Below are 23,224 nucleotides of genomic sequence, written 5' to 3' on the forward strand. Positions count from 1 at the left end.
AGAACTGGTGCCAAATAACGAGGAGACACAGCGGGAATATTTCCTCAAACAGAGGAAATTTCCTTTTCTGGGGGACAGAAGAATAACACAGCTGCCTGCCTTCTGCCCTGCTGAAGGCAGCTAGCAAAAGGTCCGTGAAGTGTTCTCCCTCATCGTGTGTCTCTGATCCACTGTTGCACCCCCCGCATAACCCTTGTGCTCCAGCTGTGCCGGCCCCTGGGACCCACGGGAGCAGTTATGCCTTCCCAAATCTCATTCCAGCCACCTTCTACTCCACAGTGACACCTGATTTTCTGAATAGGCAAATTGTCTGTATTTATGGTGAGAGGGCGTGCCAACCCTTAATGGAGAAGAGCAGGAAGGACCAAACCTAGATGTTATAAATCATTCCCTTGACATTTTCTACACCACATAGAGCCTGTGTTTCTCTCTAACCATTTTTTTCATTATTTGTTGTTTGCAAGTTTTGTACGCAGTTGCAGGGATGTGCTAACAGGTCAGTTGTTAAAATAGGTCACTTTACTCTGAAGGAAAATTGTCAAGACTTTGAAGTTTGAAATTAAAGTGACCAGATTTTTCAGTTCCTTTGTACATGCATGAATACTGCACTTTCTTTCCACACTACCTGATTCTTTGAAGCATGCTATAATACAGGTTTCCTATTTCAGCGCAGTGTTTGATCTCAAAAACAGGGCTAGCCATCAAACTGGAGGGAAAACACAGAGTGAATGTACAGCCCTGAGCGCATCCTCTGCAGTGGCTCAAGCTCTGGTATTGCTGTTATTAGCAGTTTTGCAGCCTTGTTTTTGGGGAGTTTGGTAAAAGAATTTTATTGCAAAAATGAAATGTTAAACAAACATAATTTTAGGGTAGGCTGAATTTTGAACTACTGAACTAGAAGGGAGCACATGCAAATCAAAGAACCTTAAAATGCCTTGCAAGGATAATATTTACAGAGCTGATACTGAAAAGATAATTACTGTATGATGTAGTGTCTTCAGTAATTGCTTAGGACACAAAATATTCCTAGGAGAAGTCGTGAAATACTAAATTATTGTAATAAAAACAATAATTAATGTCCTGGGAATTTTCAGGCTCTGAAATGTTTAAGTCCACAATGTATATGTCAGTAGAAAGCAGTAAGGCAGTTTTCTTCTGATCCTTGGCTCTGAACACATACAGGTGCTATTTAGCTGTTTACAAAAACACAAAAGTATGCCTTTTTTTCCCCTCCCGGACCCACAGCCTGCTGTGCAGCAAATGTTCATATACTGTCTCAGGCTACACCAAATGTGGCTTTCCTGAGGGGTTTGTCTACTGCCCACTACTAACAAACTCAAATGTAGGTCAGCTGGAAGCTGAAGAATTTTAAAGACCACTCTACTTTCTTCGCTATGATTTGGGGGGGTTTGTAGCATACAGAAGTGTCTGTTTAATCCTGAAAACAAGAATATATTGCTATAGGAAAACAAGTGGAGGTTGTGAAGAAATAAGAAAATAGTTGAGACTTAAAATATATGTGTAATTCCAGGATCCAGTATAGATTAGAGTTAAGAGACAGAACATGCAATCCAGTTACAATGTGCTTGAGTTGCCAGTGTAAAATTGTATTAGCTGAATTTAACATTTGTTTGTGCTGTGCTACAATTTAAATGAGGAAAAGGTCTGTACAGCATAGTATAATACAAGAATTGATAGAGCGCATTATTTTTCTTTTACAAAATAATCTCAGAAATAAGGGAGAAATACAGAAAGTAATACAGAGAGACAGGAGGAATTGGAAAAAATCCACATGGATTAAAAAAAAAATTAAAGACTTCTGATCTGATCCAAGGATACAAATTTCATTAGGTGACACTTAGGAGGGAGGACGGCTCCCAGGTTATTCTTGCTGTAGCTCAGCTGTTAACATCTGAGCCTGGTTCACAGTGACTGACAAATGTGGCAGACAGATGATCCATCCCTGGTGGGTAGATGTTTACCTATGTGCAAACACACCTCCAGAGCCAGTTTTGTTTTCCTCTGTGATTAATATGGCATTGGCAAGACAGCGGTTGTTCAAAAATAGCTGTTCTCATGCTTGCAGTTAACATGGTCCAATTCCTTCAGAGTCCTGTGTCAAGTAAAACCGCAGAAGATGTAAATGATCCCATTATTTTTTGACAGAGTGCTGCTAACTTCAGCAGTCCCCTTTGCATCATTTGCTACAGGGCAGCCACCTTCTCAAGCAGCGTTGCTTAACTTGTGCAGACCTTAATCACCTTTTCCAGCCTCATCAAAAGAAACCTGCCTTACCTTTGCCTTCAGCTTCCCTCAGATTTCGTAAGTGCTCTCATATCACAGATGCTGTCTTGCTCTAATCCTTCATTCCCTACCAAAATATTAAATACTCTTCACTGGCTAACTAGTTTTGCAGATTAAAAGCGTGATTTGCCAGAGGAAACCTGTCACAAAATCATCCCCTACCTTTTTCATAGTTGTGGAAAAAAGAATTCATTGCAGAAATAAAACTTGAAAATAATATATATGTCTCAGTAAAGGCCAAGTTAGGAAGTTGAAGTATGGTGTACAAAAGTGCTTTTCTCCCCTCAATTTGCATTTGTCTCATAGACACTTACTTTTACTGTGTACTTTGTAAAATCAGCACAGAATGCTCAGACTTGCCACTGAAGAGACTTTCAGCATTTAGAAATCCCTTTAGCAATAACCTCTGCAGTCACAGTTATTATGGTAACTATTTTGGGTGATTTCCTAGCAGAAGCAGGTTTTTTGACCTGTGTGATGCAGATCACAGGCTAGTAAGCTTTTCTGTACTTGAGGTGTTTATTATATCTGCAAAGTCATTTGCTGATTTTCATGTTTGATGAGAGGCTGCAGTTGCTGTACCATTTACAGTCTTCCCTGTGTGTTTGTTCAACCTGCTAGAGGTTTATCAAATGGTCTGTGAAGCATCTGCAGAGCTACATGTCTTTTACTTCTCATCAACACTGGAAATTCCTGAATTTGCTTTCACATATTTAAAATTGAAAGAAGTTAGATTTCTTCCTTATCCTTCCTCCCTTCCACCAAAATAACTTTGTTGGCAGGATTTCATATATGGCATTCATGTAAACATGTTTCATACACAGATAAACCCAAAAGAAGTTTAGCTTTCATAGAAAATGAAAAAAGTCTACTGAGTTCTTACCTAAATGAGATTGCTGATGGTTTATTTATACATTTTCTTTACAGATCTGCTACCATGCTAGTGCTTTTCAATACTGAAAAGGATTAGAATAGAGAACAATCTAATTTCATTCCTTTCACCATAAATGAGGAAGAAAATGCATTCAAGGCAATACTGTACATGAGGAACATGCACTTTTTCAAATATCCAACTGATATGAGGTCTGAAATTCAAGTATCTTTAAACTATTTTCGCTTCTATATAAAAGTTGATTATGGGCACAGCCAATAGCAGGATTTGTTGCTGATGGTACCAAACACCTTCATTTATGGATATTTGGATTTAGTTGCATATAATTTTATCAAACTTCAGCCCTTCAAAATCAAATGTATTAAATTATTCCAGCTGCAGTTTTTCCCAGCAAAATCAGTTTAGCTATATGTAGTATGATGAGGATGAAACCCCATGTAGTATCTATAACATCATTAAAAAAGCGCGTCTCGACTATTTAGCCCTCGCATGCATGCATTTTGGGGCGGAGATGGCAATTTTGAGCAATTTCCGTTCTGTATTCAGCAAATGTGCTTGCAGTGTGTGTATGTACTCCATCGGCCATTTGTTAGTTTGAAGGAGCAGTCCCCACCGCCTGCCTCGCTGTCACCGTGGTACCGCAGGGTTTCTCAGTGGCACCCGAAAATAGGCTGGGAGGCATCAATCAGTGCATCTCCCGAGGCCGATGGTCCCGTCTCCTGGTTCTTTTCCTGCACGGCTTCGGCATGTTCTCTGAACTCCGCCAAGGGAAAGCATCCTTGTGGTGGTTGCTTTCTTCCATTTTAATCAAAGTGTTGGTGGCTTCTGTTGAAAAATCTACTCTCCTCTAAAGGCTTCGGTTAGAAGAGGGGGCAGGCTGTAGAGGCCATCTGAGGAGAGAGAAACGAGGAGAAGCCAAAGATGGTGAGGACTAGGCCTGAGAGGTATGGAAAGAGAAGCTGGACGGTCTGGGTGAGTTTGGAAAGAGGGAGGAAAGCCATAGGCTCGTTAAAGGTCACGGCAAGAGGTGACAAGCACAGGGAGATCTGTAACCCTGTGATTGTGTGACTGATCGTGGCCCGTTCCTGGCTGAACACAAGACTCCTCAATCCCTGTAATCTCTGCTGTCCACAAGAAGTTGTAAAACTCTTCTTTCGTGAAATGGGACTTTGATTATCCCTTGTGGAGTAGAACAGCCCATTACAGCTACCAGAGGCTCTTTGTTGGTTTAGGTAACTGAGAAGCTAAAGCTCAATATTGACCTCTTGAAAACCACCACATTTCCACAGGATAGCACGGCTGGGTTTTCGTGGGGGAGGAAGGGGAGTGTCTGCAGAAAAATGGAAATTACATGAGGAGGAGATCCATGAGGGTGCTCAGGTTCCCCAGTCTGTTCGGAAGTGAGGAAATGTATAAAAAATATTCAGGCAGTATCTTTTTCGCATGGGTGGGAAACTATTTAGACATTCTAATCTATACTGTTATCAGTCTGGTATTGGAGCAAAAATGTGGATTCAACAGAAAAACTGATTTCTGCATCGTTCAATTGAGACAATCCTCCTGGATCCAATACCACTAGAGAGGAAGAGTAAGCAGTAAACGTGTGGATGCAGACTGAGTCTGTGGATTCAGAAGGGACTGAACAAATTAATTGGCAAGAAATTCATATGTAAATACTACAAAGACTGAGGAACATTGTACCCTCTAATGTGGCAGTACTGGATGTTAGGGAACTGTGGCAGGACTGCACTGGACAAAGTAGGCAGGCTTTCATTCTCTCCCTAAACAGGACCTTCTTTTCTTGCTTTCCAAGATGGAGCAGGACTAGATGGAGTGTTAGTCTGACCCAGCAGGGTATTGCTGTCTTTCAGAAGTCCTATGTCCCACGATGCTGTAGGCAGAACCGTATGACTAGCAAAAGAAATCCCAGCATCTTCCTTTAGCATCTGAGTAATTCAGTAATCTAAGAAGTTGAGGATAATTTTTTATCATTGGCCTACTTGGGTCTTTTTGGAGTTGATGGAGTCTTTTTGTCTTAGAGTTGTAGATAATTAACTTGATTTTTTTTTTTTAAATGATGTTCTTAATGTATTTTCCAGTACCTCTTTAAAGGACTTCGTACATGCTTTTCATCTGTTTTTTTTAAATCTCCCATTCAGTTTCTGCAGTGATTATAAATTCAGGACATGAAGATAGGAAGAAAATAATGTATCATCTACCAAGATAACAGCACTGTCACAGCAAAATATGCTGTCCCAGATCTGGATAATAGCTGCCTCTTCTTTTCAAGAGTATCAATGGGTCAAAGCTACTAGCTTTCACCATAAACCTTGACTTTTACGTCAAAATCTTAATATTTTTTTTGTTACAAAATTATATGTCCATTTTTGCTAATGTGAAGTTGTTTGAAGTGTTTAATATGGATGCAGAAAGGGTTGTTTCTTTGCTTGTTTGTTTAATAGCATTTTCATGCTGCTTAGAATCAGAAGAGGGAAAGAGATTTTGGTGCTTGTGTGTCTTCCTCACTGCATCCCTGGTATGTGGGGCAGACAGAGATAGCAATTTGTGCCTCACAGTGTAGAATAAAAGTGTTAGGCATGTCTGTTTTGTGTAGGAGCTGTAAGACCACAAGTTAATTATAGCATCATTAGAAACTAGTTTTTTGTTTGTGGTAAGAACAAAGAGCTCATTCTTTCAGGTTTTAGTGTATTTATTGTGAATTTACATGGAGTTTGTGGGCCAGAAGAGACCTTGGTGACCATCTAAACTAAATATACAACTTCCCTGAATTTACTTACATTTCAACTTGTATTTGAATTATATTTTAAAGGGACATTCAGTCTATTTAAGGTTGGCAGTGATACAAAATTCATCACAGCCTTTTGTTGTTAATTAGCCTCATTGCTTTTATTTCTAGCTTGAGTATGTGTGGTTTCAGCTTCATCTCAAAAAGAGTTGTTTTTCATCAAAATTCACTTCATCCTATATAGGTACTTCATTATGAAATCACTGTTTAATCCTCCCTTTTTTAAAGTAAACAAATTGTGCTTCTGGGGTCTTTTGCTCCCAGGTGTGTGTGTTTAACTATTCTGAAAGCTCTTTTCTGACTCTCCTGCTCTCTCTTAGTAGTAACCTTGTTGAATTGTGTCACAAGAATGAGATAAAGCATCCAAGTGATGGTCAATACTCCACTAAATACAAAGGTGTACTAAGTATTGCTGTGTAGAACTGTCTTGTTTATATATTCATGGTTTTCATAATTATTCTGGCCAGTGAGAGTTTTGATCACCTGTCAGGTTTCCCAAATCCTTTTCTGTCCACATTAATTTCATAATTAATTTACTGGGCACCTGTTTCTTTGTATACAGGTGCAAACATCCATTCATACCTCTTACATTAATAGAGCGGGAGACTATTAACTTTGTAGGTGATACACAGGCTAGTAGAGTGCAGATGCTTATCCTTTTTTATTTATTGTCCTTGTCCAAATTTCAGATACCATTCTCACTTTGTATCTTCATGGTCTTGGGAATCCACTAATGTTGTGTGAATAAACACATAAAGAAGGCTCTTCAGTAAAGTCTCACTTACTAACAAACTGAAAAGAGTACGGAAAGCAAAACAAGGAGTATTTTAATAGGGTAAAATAGCAATGAGGCCAAACCCAAGAGATTTCAATGCTCTTATTCATAGAAAACATTGGTGGAAGGACACTGTGAATATTAATGCAAGCAGGAAAAAGTGCCAGTCTTCAATGCTAATAGATTTTATCAGTGAAGTAAAACGAGCCCAGCTTAATAGTTAACTCTGAGACAAGACCGTGCCAAGACTTTCTTCCCATATTCAATGACACTGTGACCCCAAATACTTGTCAGATAAATGATACAGAAAATGAGCATTGACCTTTGTGGTAGTAAAACCCCAATGTTATAGAAAAGTGAGGGGGGCATGCTGGGGCTGAATTTTAGATACCACTGGCAAACAATGAGTCATCATACCTGGTAACACAGTGTGAATATTGATCCCCAAAATACTGCTTCTGTAAAGAAAAGTGAGAAGTGAAAACTGATAGAGGTAGTATAGGGAAATCTTGTCACTAGACCAAGACTGCAGCAAAATAGACCAAATCTATCAAGAATAACTAACGGTGCAGTACAATTAAAATTAATAATAATTTCTAAATAATTTGCCTGGAACATATTCACATGGGAGTAAAAACGTGTGCTCTTCCAAAAACTTTTCAGGTTGAGTTCTGGCTAAAAGATATGTCATTAGTTCTGGAATTGAAAATTTAGCAAGTGTATTTGAAAGTCATTACAAACTTGTAGCTACAAAACCAGACGCCTAGTAAGGAATTTCTGCAATTTCATGATACATATTGTACCTAAGTCTAATGAGACCATTAAAATCCAAGAGCTTTATTCCTTAGCCACTAACAAAAGGTAATGGTGCAATAGAGAGCAGATAGTCAATGGGAACATAACAAAAATAATGGAGCTCGACTTACTTAATCCCACACCACACAACATTAAGTCAGTCAGTCTAGCTTAAGTGCTAGCCAACTACAATGATAGCTGGACATGATTATAATGTATGGTAAGATGTGCTTTTCATAGGCTGAGTTAAGGGTGTTGGGTGTCTCAGTATTTTTGACAAGTTGTGGATACGTTTTATAGTCCCAATTTTCTCTGTGTCCAAAGTTGGAGTAGAGTCTAGAACATTTTATATGCTGATCCAATGCACATTTTAATACATCTGCTACCCTATAAAAATATCATTGACCAGTAGTTAATACGTGGGGATCAGAAGATATCAGGGCATCATCTTGTACTTTTCTAATGCATGTATGATTCAAAATTAAACATTATAAACTGAAAACCATACCAAATATTCTTATCAGGTGGTAGCAGTTAACGTTAGGCTAGTATCTCTATCTCCATCATAAGTTCTGGGTCTTCACTGGGGAAAAACATGATGAATGTGCAGACCTGTTATGGCCTGAGGATCACCTCCTCCAGACTCTGCTAAACCAAGCAGGGAAGGAAAATCCGGAGCAAAGACTCTTATTACAGGCATTCTGTAAGATGTATAAACTAGGTGTTTCCTGGAAAATAGTGCTGGTGAAGCTGGGTTGGTTGGAAGTATGAGTTTTGCAGTATTTCTAAATTAGCAAAGCTTCAGGGTTGGCAAAGTGACATCAGGAGAGAAGTGCTGTCTCTCTTTTGCTTGACAAATTGATCTAAATTTTTTTGGCTTCTTTTTTCCCCCCATTATGACTTCATCTCTGCTGGGAGGGTTTGACATTATATCAACAATTACATAGTCATGTTGGGGACTTTTTTTTAATGTAAATCTGCCCTTAGCAGAAAAGGGGTTTGGGGGTGGAACCTGCAAGACGTTTATGCAAAGTGAGCTTAGAAGAAAAATCCCTACAATAGTTGACCATGTTTTACAAACACTGAGAAAAAAATAGGGCAAATGTGTTTATTGGATAATTTTGTTCAGGCAGAAATCACCCTTCCCATCTATTTTCAGTCAAAAAAATCTTGGAGGAGGTGACCTTCAGAATAAGCTAAATTCTGGGAATTAAGATAGATCCTGTCTAGAAACATTTACCGTTAGCGATTCTTCTGAATTTGCCAGTTTAGGTAAATAGCTCTGTGCAGTACTAGGTAGCATCAGCAGCCTCTCCTGCTCTCCTTAGGAAGTCCCAAATTGTGCTTATAGATGATGCTAATGTTTCTAGACATTTTAATGAACTGTTTGTTGCATACTTATGAGTAAAAGCAGATCCTGTCATGCCAGACGTTCTTTGTTGGTGTAAATCTTAGCTCCATAAGGTACATTCAGACCAGTATGATACGCTCCCATTAACAGTGCTAAGGTTAAGTGATGTTATAAAAATGGCAGAAATGCTAAACCTGTCTGCATGTTTGACATATGGTATCCTTTATATGTATGCCCAAACTGTAGGATAGGCTGTCAGTTAGGAAAAAAACAAGCTGTTAAATGTGAGTATTTGATACAAGTTAAGGAATGGAGTGACATCCTCAAAGATTTCAGAAGTTACAGCTGCAAAACTTGAGGCTGTAGTTAGATCTCTGGTCAGTATATTCGCCAGGAACTAATGGGTTAAAAGGAAGCAAATGGAATGGTTTGTTGTTACTGTCAAAGTGTTAATCTGACATAGAAAAACAAAGTGGGGGGATTAGTTTTTTGTGTTTCTGAAGTCTAAATCATGGTGCTTTTTTGCATTAAAGTGGCTGAAAATGGGAGTTAAGGAATCCAACTGGTTTAGGTTGATGCATTTGATATCGTACTTGGGACAGGCAAGCAATGTATGATTTATGCGGTTGTGATTGCTTTAGTCACATGAGTAAGCCTATCACAATTTTTCAAAGCAATTTAACAGTATAGTAAGGCAAAGAAAGAGAAGATTTGAGCACCCGTCTTTTTAGGTGAAATGAATGGCAATTCCAGATGCGCAGTGCCTGATCTAGATGGAAATTTCCCAGTGATGCAGACTTCAGCTGAAAAGTATTGATTTATTAAACCTGGGGTTCATAAATCCAATGATGAAGGATAACTGAACTGCATGTGAACTACTCTGGCGTGGGGTCCCCAGCCTTTCCAGGCTTCTGGGCACGCGACATGGCATACAGCTGGGAGCAGCCCAGTGTAAGCAGCAGTGAAGCAAAAAGATACAGGTCACAGGGAGCAGACATGTATTTCATTTCAAGAACACCACATGTTGGTATATCTGGAGAAGAAAAAAGTTTCAGAATGCACTTATTTGTGTAACTTTCAGAAATTTTATACCAAACTGGAACCACGTCAAATGTAAAAATACAATTTTCTCTTAGTTTTTCCTCTAGTTCTGGTTAGCAAATTGTACTATAAATGATAATAGAATATCTCTGTGCCAAGACCTCTGTATTGAGAGAGGCCTGGTAGGTAGGTACCTTAGGTGATTTTGTAAACTTAAAATTATTTAGAATTTAAAGATTTCCTTAAAAAAAACCTGGCAGTATATCCTTTAACAGCAGAGGAGAGAAACAGGGACAGTCACATCTTGTGAGTTGATTGCATGGAGTCAGCAACCTGAAGAAGTGCTCACAAGCAGGCAGTTTCCTTCTGTCTTCCTTCATTAAAGTGACAGCTCTTTTTCACAGACGATCTTACTTTAAAATAAGTAAGTATTTTCAACGGGTGTGCTTTGAGTTGTGTTAGCCGTTTCCCCTATTTGCATCCTTGTTGAGATTCTGTACATTGCATTTTGGTTGAAACGAAAGATGTCATTGAAGCCTCCAGGTAGTATGGTTTAGCTTAATCCATATCTGTTTCAGTCTGTTTGAAGATTTTAGCTATTTCTTCAATTTATAGAGACAGTTACCTGTCTGTCTTAACCTCCTGGTCACTGAAAGGAGAGAAAGCTGTTGCAATAGGCACAGTGAACAAGATGTGTGTTTGAAGTAGATGTGAACCAGAATGTATAGCTAGCATGTCTTAATATTTTTGGAGAGGCAGGTAGGTGTAATCATCTTTGTTCCTTTTCACCTGAAGTTTCTGGAGGATAAGAGGAAATGTTGAAAGAAAAAACAAAAAACTTTCCTGTGAAATATGCATCACATTTTGGACTTCGACAGAGGAAAGTCTTTTTTTCCTGCAGCATACAATAACGAGACTGCCTCAGGATAATATAAGCCTCTCACATTGATGTCACATTCAGATTTTCGCTGAGACCTGCATATAGTTTCTTGAAGTGACCTGAAGACGTAAAATGTTGCTATTGTCCCACAGGCTAATAGGTGCAATATTACTAGGTGCTAATATGACACCATCTCAGTTTCTGTGCTAATTCTGTGGCATATGTTGGCCATTAGATGACAAAAGAAATCACATAGGTACATTCTTGCAGCTGTGCATTTTACTGTTTCGCTGCAGTGATTTGTTCAGCAAGCTTGACTATCTAATAAGTTAGTTCATGCAAATGAATGCATCTGTCTTCATTCCTCTTTGCCATTAGTTCATTATGCATACATTAAACCTTAGGGAATAAGTACAGAGATTGATTAGAGAGTTACAGAGCACAGGTTAGCAGCTGAGAAATGCATGAATTACTCCTTTTTTTCCTCTTTTTTTTCCTGTTGGCAAACTTCTTTTACAGAAATAGTAAATCCTTGTGGATTTTAAATGCTTATTGACAGCTAAAGTCATCACTGTTCCTGTGATTTGGCAAATTTTAATATAAGCCATAGCTTATTTTGTAGTTCTTTAACCCTGCTTTTCCTGTGGCTTTAACTATATCTTTTCTTCATCCTAAATGTTGAGTGAGTTAATGGTCCTTTTGTCACAGGCTTTTTTTTTTTCCTACTCTAAACACCTAATAAAAAAATTCAGTGCATCCTATTTGTCAGGTGTTGCTGCATATTAAATTCACCCCTAAGCCATCCTTGTAACTTTAGTTTTATATAAAACTGAAGCATAGAAAAACAATGAGTCATTATCAGATCACTTTTTAAAACATTCGTAGCTATCCATTCTTTCAGCCTATTTTTGAACTACCATCTCGCAGAAGTGGGGATTTCTGGGATGTGGTTTTCCACAAAGGTGGAGAGTAAGCAAACCATAAAGGTATCAGTGATCACTGAGCACAAAAGACAAAAGGTAAAATCTGTAGGAAGTATTCACTCTCATTTTCCATTTTTTTTCTTGTTCATTCCTAATTTTTTCCAAGGATTGTCTAATCTTCCACACAGAGACTTTGATAAACCCTGTTGTCATGCTGAATCTCCCTCAGTACTACCAAGTAGAAAGATGGGGTGTGTGTATCATTCAGCTTTGTATGTTCTACAAAGAAAGAGGTGTATGACCCCTAAAAATGTAAATATCTGCTCCTTAATCCAAGTACTAGGAAAAGTCCTACTGGCCCATTCCTCCACATTTCAGTCGTCATAATATATATTTGAAAATTCACCATCCATTATTTGAATGCCTGCACAATAGTTTATCTAAAAAGGAGTGCACTGTTACTATATTCTTTTCTATTCCTTACTGCTTCAATTTTGCCATGATACTAGCAATCTTGCCTCCACGTCATAAAAAGGAAAACTGATGTTTTATATAACTAAAATGTTAAATTATGTAGCAACTGTAGACCATGACAGGCAACTCAAAGTATGTTTAGTAAAACTAAATGGCAGCTCAAATGGAGAAATGGGATCTAATGGCAGTCTTGCTAAAACTTACCTGGTAGCCACAAGATGTTGAAACATTGGAAGGAGCTGCAAAACATGTCTTAAATGGCAAAACCCTAAGCAATTCAGGCAGTTCTTAATCTAAAATGGACAGAAGATTAAGAGGTGATTCGATCAGAGGTTACAGTTCCGTATCTGCAGGGATATCTTGAATGTAATGGTGGTAGTTTAATGAAATCTTGGGATTGAAGACTTGTCTACTCCCAATTCAGATATAAATTACCTGCACGTGTAGCAGATTTTCCATCACGTGATGGTTTCAAAGCCACATTGGATGTCTTTCTAAAAGGTAATCTGTAGCTGCAGATATCACTGTATCATGTTTCTCTGCTCGTGTCACTCAGGAGATCAGGGAGAGAATTGTTCTCAGTGGTTCCTTCCTGCCTTGAAATGCACAAATGCAGTCAATCCTGTAATCAATCCTGCCTGATCCATTTTGGTAACTGTAGAAAGCAGAGAAACTGGAACAGTCAGGCCGTGCTTTTGTGAATAGTATCACCTCAGTACAAATAAACGCTAATTAGCAAGAGTTCTCTTGGTGCTAATTTCTCAGTAAAGGAAATTGAGACGAAGTTGGAAGTGAATCCATCAGAATTATGGGAAGAAGTTTTATAATGCAAAATACCACATCAGTGTCAAAGTTCTGGTGCTGTTCTGCACAGCAGGATTTCCACTAGCAAGGGAGGAGGGTTACTGAAGCCTTCATCCAGTTCAGACGGAAATCCAGAGAAGACTAATGTTGTCATGGAGCTCTGTCCTTTCTTCATCTATAGTGTTTAATAATAGGGACATGCAGAGGTGTTCAGGGTAGCACTGCTGATGCACAAGCCATTCTTGAGTTTAAGACTTGGTTGCTTATAGCATGAAGCAAAATTTTCAAAAGCAGACACTTGTTTCATGTGGGAGATACAAATTTGAGATAACTATGGGTATAAGCTTCAGCTCAAAAGTATCTTCTACTACCCATTCCCCACCCAAGCAAAAAAAATGCCATTGTGTGGAAACAAAGAGGTTTGAGCTCTGGAAAGCCCTGTAATGTCTGTTAAAGAGGTTGTGAAGGTTGAGACCATCAAGTTGTTCATCTTTGCGCTTGTTTTGTCCTGCACTCCAATGTCCTTGCTTCGGAAAGCTCCACCTTGACAGTTTAGTGAGCTGCTTTGGGCCCCGCACGTGTTCAGGAATTTGACTGCCACCACAGATAACGTGGAAGCAGAAAAATGCTTGAACTTACTGAAACCTAGCAAGTGTCTCAAGGTGGAACAGGTCCTTACCCAAAGATAAGAGAGTTGATCGTTGCAAATCTTTAAGCATGCAGGTAGTGATGAATGGATAGCGTAGATACTTTCCCAGAGAAAGCCATCAATGAAAACGCTTGAACTTCACAGCTAGCTCAAGGAATAAATGTGCTTTAAGTAGACTACATCATTGAGCAAGTTTGTAGTTCACACTGCATCTTTATTCCAACCCTGTTGCAAGGGGGCACGTCAGGGATAAAAATAACTTTTTTGTAGGTAATAATGCAAAAAAAAAAGTTTCGTTGGTTGTGATTCCTCTAAATCTGCATATTACAGTAATATATTAAGGTATTCATATTTGCTGAAGCCAGATGTTTTAATGTTTTATAATTTTATTAATAATTTTTCCTCTAATTGAATTTCTCTGTCAAGATTTGCTCAGGGATTATGAATAGTAATTCTATTAGTTTTGACACTTAAACTTGAAACATCTTACTTTCTAAATGCATTTTAATTAAAATATGTTGATTGTTCTTCAATATACTTACAAGAATTCAAGCTTGTAATTTGATTCTTTACCTATAATAGGGGATTATAAAAGGTGTATGTTTTCAATTTCCTTCTACACAGATGTTCCGCGTTGTATTACATTCCACCTTTATGGACATCTACACAAATTAAGAAAATAGGAAGCATATGAGCAAAAACTGACAGAAGGATACCTTAAAAATAAGAACTCCTCCAGAAACGGCATGGCAGTTCTAAACATTTCCTGGGTGGCTGTGATTTTGCTTTTCCACACCATTGGGCTCTCCCGCACAGTCCAAAATGAGGTGGAAGGGGGGGGGGGGGGGGGGGGGGGGGGGGGTGGGGGGGGGGGGGGGTGGGGGGGGTGGGTTGTGTGGGGTGGGGGGTGTGGGTGTTGTGTGGTGGGGGGGGTTTTTTTGTGGTTGGTGGGGGGGGGGTGGGTTGGGGGGGGGGGAGGAATTCATATATCTCCTTACTAGTTGCATTCATTTTATTCCTCCATAAGCTTTGTCACCAGCCATCTCAAGAAAACGTAGAGAGGGAAGGGCTTGTTGTTGTTCTGACTGTGGCCTGTGTGGCAAATGTTTTCTACCACTCCTGGCTGTAGTGGTGGATTCAGACACAAGCAGGATTTTGGCTCTTGAACATGCGCCATTGCTAGCCTGGCTGTGCCGCTGCCGGAGCAGCACTGGGACAGTTTGTTATAACTGCACTGCAGGCTGGGGATGGAGATGTTAAGCCTTTGGAAAGTAATAATGGTTTAACTCTAGTCACTGTAAAACATGAAATGCAGTTCTCCAACAGCTGATTGTGGGTTTTTCTTTAGCACACCCACACAGACTGGGGTATTTTTGTAGAAAGGGTCGTACTGATACAGTCCTGCTAAACATTTCACTCTGGAAGTGTAATGACTGAAGTTACTGTGGTGTGCGTCGATAACTGTGTCATATATCAGGTGTTTCTTCCAATACTCTTCTGCTAAGAAGTTGATGAGGTTCTTGTCATCAAGAATGAAGAGGCATTTTTTGTCTCTTACTGGCTTTCAGTTGGTAGTTATTTGATTTCAGGTTTGGGATATTTATATTAATTTCAATTCTTTTAGTTATAAACAGAGTTTCAAATGTAATGCTTATGTTTGATGCTGAATTGAAGACCACCCCTGTTGCATGCCTCAGTTTTGTTTTAGAGCGAGTTGACTGCCAAGGTATCTGTTTCTGTGCCTTAGAATATGAAAAACACACCCCAAACCAAGTAGTGCAAGAACTAAGCTCTTTTTAGGTGGAAAACAAATGAACCCAGATGTGAGCTGTGCTGCCGTGTCCTGCAAGCCTGGTGTTTCCAGTGAGTTATGTGATCACATCCTGTATATCATGGCCTGTGCTTGATCATAAAATATCATTATTTGCTTTCTATGTCATGCCTAGGCCAGGCAACAGTCAAGACTTTTTCCAGTTTATAAGCACTGGTGGAAGGTATTTGTGTTTTAGATAGTATTTCTGCAGTGGCAAAGTTATCTTGTAGATGCTCTTACAGCTGAAAAAAAAAAGAAAAAAGGATTGTCTAATGCCCTGTACACAACCAAAATAGCTGTTGGTATAAACTGAGTCTATTTTAGGCAGTTTTTTACAAGTGCTGGAGCCTTATGCGTCTCCCTTGCTTTCACCAAAAATAGCACAATGTTTCACCTTTACAACATTTATCCAAGCTATCATTCATGTTAGCCTGGCCGCTGACCCAAGGCAACCTGCATTGGCATTGTTTTAAATGTACAGTCCGCTGGTAACTGCAGTGTGCTGTGCCTCCTAGATGTGCTCTGATGCACCTCGTGGTACCCGTGTGTCTTCTGCTGTGGGTTGCTGGGTTCTGAACTAGGACTGGTTTGGGGATTGTCCCTCCAAAGGCTGGAGGAGGCGCCACAAAGTAGGTTAAGGTCAGCTTCAGTTTTCAGATTTTCTTCACCAATGTGGTTTTGTTTGCTTGTTTTTAATACAGATTTAGGTGGTTTAGGAGTTAGTGACAGCCAGTCATGAAAAGGGCAACAAGGAAGAGTATGTTCATCATCTCTTGACATCCCTCTTGTCGCACTCAGAGAAACACACCTACTCACAGGACTTGAAACATTGAGTAGATGTGATGTCCCCAGCGTAACAAACTGCTGTTTCTCACCAATTGACTTTACGTGATTTCTTATTAAGCCATGAGATGCCTGCTGGAATGTAAAGCGAAATGTTTCCTCTGCAGAATTTCTGCTGACATACAGGGAAAATCCATACAAGGACAGCTTTGGCTGTATTTTCAACAGACTTACCAATTACTTACTTATTGATTATGTATGTCTTTTGGTAGGAAATGATCAATGACAGCAAGTATTTTTTTACTTTTAGGTTAAGTTCCATTTATGCCCTGTCCTGGCTGCGCTGACCAAACTCATTCACTAGATGGAGGATACAAGCACTTAACCTGATCATGTAGATTTTAGGCATTTTCTTGGATTTTAAAATGAAATTTTCACAGAAGGGATGGAAAAGACACTCAATATCTGGAATGAAGGCAAATGTTTTTCAGTCTTACTTTAACATGTAAATTAAGATATAAAATTGTAGAATATAGAAAATAAATGATAAAACTTTTGATTAAGAATTCTCTCAACTTTCACATGTTGTTCTGTGAAAAAATCTGTTCTGTAGTCTAGTATTTAATTTTGGTTTTGAAGAAGTGAGTATATTCCAGGTTCAGCAATCTCATGAGTCAATTTATTTTCCATGCTTTTTATTCATTAAAACATGTTATTTACACACATCAAAAGGTAGGAAACTACAAAAAGTCTGATCATGCATAACATTCTAGGAGCTTTATCACGATACTATTTTCCTTGACGAAAAATTAATTTCACATGATATTTCTTGGATTTTACTTGCCTGCAAGTTGTTCCATTTATTCATTTTCTTACAGGAAGATTTACCCAGTCTTGTATTTGAGCACCTGCTTATCTTTTGAAGTTTTCTCGTGCTGTGTTGAATATCCCTGTAGTCTTCCAGGTTGCAGAGCCGATCATAGTCTTGTTACACCAACTGACCTGCTGCAAGTCAGGCACACACAGTTATGGTATTGCAGCAGCAAACCGAAGAGGAGCATCCAGACAAGGAATTAAGAAAACAACAGCAGTGTAATGTTTTCTTTAGAGTTAGCTGCTATGTATGCTCCTCCTTACAGAACTGGAGATCTAAATGAAGCTCTTTGGAGCAGAACCTTTCTTTTCTATCTTATGTCTGCATGTGCGTACAGGTACGTGTGTGCGTACAAGTATGCAAGTTTGCACTCCCCTTGCCAAACCCATCTCCAGTATTCAGCAGGATTCCTGAGCCCCGTACCGGCGGTAGGTGGATGCCAGCAAAGCCGTAGGTGACTGGTGCAGCACGGACAGGCGTGTGCCCAGGATCGCCCCTGCAGCAGGAGGAAGCGATGGAAGTCCCGGGGCAGTCCCGAAGCCCTCCCCGGGCAGAGGGAAGGCAGGGACCCAGTGTGAGCTGCGTTTCGCTGAGTGCTGCTGGAGTTGTTAATGGTGGGAGGGGAAGAAGTTCTCGAGTGCATTTCTCCTGCTGAAGTGTAAAAAGGTATTGATTTGGGCTTTTTATAGACTTGGAACCATCTTTTCTCTACACGGTTTAATTTTAGAATAATGCAGTTGGTTCGTATCACACAGCGGTACTGCAGGAGTGGTGTTCTGATATTTGATAGTTCATAAACTGTTATGGAGTAAGAAGATGTTTCTTAAGCTTATGTTCTATATTCAGTTTACCTCTAAGCAAAAGACTTGTAAATTCAATTCTTGGTTTATTCATAAATTACAAGAAATCTGGAAATAACATCTTTGCCTTCCCTTCTGACGCTGGCTATGCTAATGTTATTAGCAGCTTGGGAGTACATGTAGCAAAGAACAGACCCCAGAGACTTCTAACTAATTAGGAGTTTGCTGGTTGGCATAAGTAATGAATTATGAGTGAGGTGATACATGAAGTAGTTTGATTTTTAACCCAGAAAGAGTAGTATAGCTTTGTGTTAAGTAGAGAATAGAGACTGACCTTGCATTAGTTAGGGAATAGCGTGTACAGATGCGGTTGCTTGTTGGATTGGAAATGGAGTCCCAGGGTGGTTCTGATATTGGGCACTTCCAGTGGGATTAGTCTGTAATAATAATGCTGAAGCAATGCAGATGAGTAAACATGTAATGTATAGCATTATAAGAAAAGGAATCATGTGTGATTTAAGCAAGCAAAAATGAAAAATGGAGAGACTGGGGTATCGAATGGGCCTGGTTCAGAGCACTTCCAGGCATAACAGTCTCTTATAAGCAAAACCAGCTTAGGTAGTTTAATTTCTTTCTGCTATGATTATGTACAACAAAAGCTACAAAATCTTTCAGAGGGGCAAACCTAATAAAACTGTTGCGTACTGCTAGATGACCTCATCTGTCAGTTAGCAATGAGCATTTTGCACCTCCACTTCCTTAGAGCGTTCCTCCATCTTTCCCTCTTGCCTACTGAAGAAGAGTGTTTAGAGGTCCCTGTTCTGTTGGCATAGGTATACAGAAACTTGTCAGAATAGATGGTGAGAAGGAACAAGCCTGGTCATTACTTTCTGTGCCAGTAGTTGCAGGGAACTGTATAATCATTAGCTAGCTTAAAACACTGCATGGATCATCTGTTCCACATGTCACTTCAGGCAGCAGAGTATTTCCCAGCATTGGACTGCAAACTCAGAACCTATATAAAAGATCAAAACGCATGGCAGTATTATGCTATGGCAAAAGATTAGGCATGTGCAGTGCATTGTTGATGTCCTTTATACATGTTCTGGCAAAGTATTTGTTAGCAGAAAAAACCTTGGATGGCGCCGAAAACCAGATTGTACTACTTCAGTTTGGGAGGTGGGGAGAGAGGGGAATTTTCCTTTTAACTCCAGATCTCACAATCGAAAATCGAGTAAACCCTGAATAAAAAAGTGTGACACACCGGCCAAGCAGCTGAGGTTGCATCATGGGTGCAAAAGTACAGTATTTTTGGTTGCAGTAAGTACCATGATGTAACTTTTGTAATCATTATGAATACTTGCAGGTTCTTATAAAACTGCAAGCAGCATTCTGGTCCCTAGTGTCTCCTACAGCTATGCAACGTGTCTACATGCTCAGATGCAGGTAATCACATCTGTTCTTTCTGAACTGTCAAAGAGGCCAGATGTGAGCAAACATTGTGGAAGCTCAATAGCTTCCAAATGATGCCAAATGATGGTTTGGTTTCAGTCAAGTTGGAGAACACACCAGGTGGCTGTGCTACTGTCTGCGTCTGACTGAATAGACACACGTTCTGAACAGTCCCATGGTCTCTTGCAATCTTCTCTTTTTACAAATATACCTTCCACTTTTTAAATACTTATTTCAACAACCCATGCTGCTGACCAAATACACTGCAGAATTTTGTCTTAGTAGAAGCTTCATAAGCATAGGAGAATTCTTGCCCAAACACTTAAGTCATGCTGTGTAATGGTAAAAATGTGAATAACTGAAGTGAGGTCATCATCAGCCAGAATGGAAAGAAGAGCCTGTCAGCCACCTAGAGAGGAGCAGGAACATTGCATAGGATGATGCTATGTCTGCAAAAGATTCAGTAGTTAACCCTATTAGAAGTACTACCAAGGTTTGCATGGTACTCCACCAGGGCTGGAGGCTCTTCTGAATGTTTTTCCCTGCCTGCCACCATTACCTCTGTGTTGCTCATGTTTGGCAGTTCTCATTCAGAGCAGTTGTTCTTCATCTTGAGGTCAAAATGTATTAGGTTATGTTCTCAGTCGTATGGAAATGACCAGAGAGATGGATGATCCTTCCAGGATGTCATCATTTTCTGGGTGGATCTTCAGGAATTCATGCATTTTTCCAGAATATCTTGACAGCTGGTGGTTTAATAGGTCTTCTCTGACTGGAGACGTTGGACATGAGGTATGATTGCTTTCCAAACAGTTGCAGCCCTGCTGGAACTGTGCATATGTAGATTGCCTTGTCCAGCCACATGCAGTAATGACATCTCTTTTCGAGACCCTGAGGCTTTCCGTTGCAGGTGACCTGCATTTGTTGAGGTCTGTGAGATTAGCTTGGCATTTTCCAAGAATGCTGAATGGGCAAACTGCAGGAGAGGGTGTCCTAGACAGCACGTGAGGGAAATTTTATATACAACTGTAACTACAAAAGCCCTTCACTTACTTTATACCTGTTCTGCAGAGATTTCACAGCATTATAGTGGGGATTTGTTTGTGTAAGAATAAGGAATAAAACTGTTAAGATCTGATACGTTCAATCTCCATCTGGATTCTTGTTATGTTCAATTGTTTTGATTAACACTGACATCTACTAGTGGCCTCAAAGTGAGTCTGGATCTAAAATTTTCTAGTACCGTTATATTGTTGTGTCTTTTACCCTTCTATTTTGTTAATCAGTTGAAGTACTTTATAAAACATCGGGTTCAGAGTGAGAAAGCAGAAAATGAGAAAAGATAGCTTTTTCAAAATGTGAAACAACTATCTTTAATTGTAAGTGTTGCCAGACTTTGTATTTATTGGTTCTGGATAGTATACTAGCCCATTGGTGTAGTTTTTAATAACCTTTTACAGAACATATGTCTCAGATTTATATATATGCAGAGCCTTGCAGACAGAACTTGTGAATTGTAACATAAAGAATCTCCAGATGTACACGTTATTTCTTATTAACATAGACAATGATTTTCTTGGGAAGTAGATGACATTTTAGAAAGGCAACATCTGTGTTATCACTTAAATTTTAATAATGCCAATAATTTTCTTTCAACAGAGGAATTCAAGGGCTCAACAATAGTTGAATTAATGAAAAAAGAAGGCACCACCCTAGGGCTTACAGTATCGGGTGGAATCGACAAGGATGGGAAACCAAGAGTATCTAACCTTCGTCAAGGAGGAATCGCTGCTAGGTAACCACATCTCCAGCCACAAAATGCATTATAAGATGTGATTGCTTCAGAAATACGTACCGCATCAGAAAGGTCACTAACAAATATGTGACTAGATGCATCTATAATGGCAGCCCATCAGACCAGAGAAGCTTAGAGAGAAATGGCAACAGCTGGTCCTTCTCTTCCCTCAAGGCTACTTTGACAAATACTAGAAATACCGATGAGGTATTTGAAAGTCATCGTAAGACTAATTAAGTTTCTTCTAAATTATATACGTTTTATTTCTCTATTTTTCTGTCCTTGAACAAAACGTGAGAGAAGAAGCATAAAATACTGAGGGGAAAAAATAAAATGGAAAAACTAATCATAGTACTACCATAATTTAATTTTTTTAAAAAAACCTATTCATCAGCTGGCTTTAAGATTAAAAAGAGTCTGAAGTCATAGCTACCTTGCTTACTACTACAGTGGAAACAAAAAAGCTGTTGCTCATGAGTGAAACAAGTCAAAAGGTAAAGGTAAAGCTAAATCATTCCAAGTAACTGAGCAGAACATAGGCTTTTGGGCTGTGACCTATCTCCTGTAGCTGTGATGTTAGCTGAGAAGGCAACTATTGTCCAAAAAACATAGTTTTGGACGCTTCCCAAAGAGACAGAGAAAGATGGGGACATGAAGAAGATGATTTCCCGGATCCTATGCCCAAACCAGTCAAATCATCCAACTCCTTTATTGTACAGCTGGTTTTGTACTTCAGAAATTAATAATGCAACAACGTTCCTCTTTTAATATTTAACAAGCTAGACTAGATTAAGGTCTTAAAGTGCCACTTTCTGTTTGAAAGATCATCTTGTTTTAATCTAGAGGAATGGAAGAAATATTTCTTACCATCACTAAATAGTAATTTAAAGGGTATAGTTTGGTCCAGCAGATATGTCTTTAACAAAAGGAATATGTACATTTTCCTAGGAGTGACCAGCTGGATGTAGGGGACTACATCAAATCTGTGAATGGAATCAACCTGACCAAATTTCGCCACGATGAGATCATCAGCCTGCTCAAGAACGTTGGCGAGAGGGTTGTTTTAGAAGTGGAGTATGAGCTGCCTCCAGTCTGTAAGTAATAGCAGAGCAAACTGAAACCTATGCAGAATAGCAGACGTTGTCAGCAGTGAGATGGGCATGGCTGGTTATCTTCATTTTTGGTAGCGATGGTTTTCTTATAATTTCTTCCTCTGACTTATCGCAGAGTGTGGAAGCAGTACGAAAGAACTAGCAGTACAAGGGGACGCTCTCAGAGATGCTCAGGTGTTTTAGGAGCATAAATCCCACCAATGACAGAGCAGAGTTGTCAACCTCCACTGTTTTTTTGTTTGTTTGTTTACAGTTTTGAATACTGGGAATTAGATTAGGTAGATTCCAGGGCAAGAGAATCCTTCTTGTTACAGTAAGATCTTCAGAGATGAGACCAGTGAATATCTGTGAGTTCTGCCTCTGCCTTTGCCTTCTTTCTCTCCAATTGCAGCACCCTCCCACTTTCCCAGGTAAACAACATACTCTGGGACTTTTCCAGTCTTTTCTGGCATCGCTTTTGGGCAACATCTCATTTCTAGAGCAGCAGACCCAGTAGGGTAGGCCATGGGGATATATAAACCTGCAAGAATTGTGTGACTGAAACAGTTGAGCAGGATTGTCTTCAAAATGCAAGTTTATGCTGACGCTGAAGTCACAGAATGCTACAGAATGTTTTCCTTGCCCCTCCTTTGCTCTTTCTTTTTGTGCTTATGTCTGTGTGTCTGTGGGAGGAAATCAGTGGGAATTGAGGCTATCAGGTATGAAGGGAAAGCTAGAGAAACGGTGGGTTGGAAACGTTGGGACCTAAAGTGAAGGAGTGAATGGCAGGTGGCTGTCTGGCACCAAGGGGGTTGCACCTTTGAAAGAGTCTGTGCTCCTTCATGCTGGTCACTGGAGGGGAGAAGATGTGGTTTGCTGGTGTTTGGCCAGAAAAATCTGCAGAGCCAACTAGGAAGCTCTT

The 23,224-nt window shown here is 39.5% G+C and overlaps 1 protein-coding gene across 10 annotated transcripts in view; it reads left to right on the plus strand.

The window, feature by feature from the left end:
- GRIP1 (glutamate receptor interacting protein 1) overlaps positions 1 to 23,224 on the plus strand; it is a 328,811-nt gene that overhangs the window by 224,414 nt on the left and 81,173 nt on the right. For all 10 annotated transcript variants that reach the window (XM_030002723.2, XM_030002730.2, XM_030002731.2 and 7 more), the window contains 2 exons: positions 21,076 to 21,211; positions 22,160 to 22,305. In XM_030002723.2, coding sequence (XP_029858583.1) covers positions 21,076 to 21,211; positions 22,160 to 22,305 — 282 coding nt within the window. The remainder of the gene's footprint in view (positions 1 to 21,075; positions 21,212 to 22,159; positions 22,306 to 23,224) is intronic.

Source organism: Aquila chrysaetos, chromosome 26 (genome assembly GCF_900496995.4).
Source record: "Aquila chrysaetos chrysaetos chromosome 26, bAquChr1.4, whole genome shotgun sequence".
Classification (NCBI taxonomy): domain Eukaryota; kingdom Metazoa; phylum Chordata; class Aves; order Accipitriformes; family Accipitridae; genus Aquila; species Aquila chrysaetos.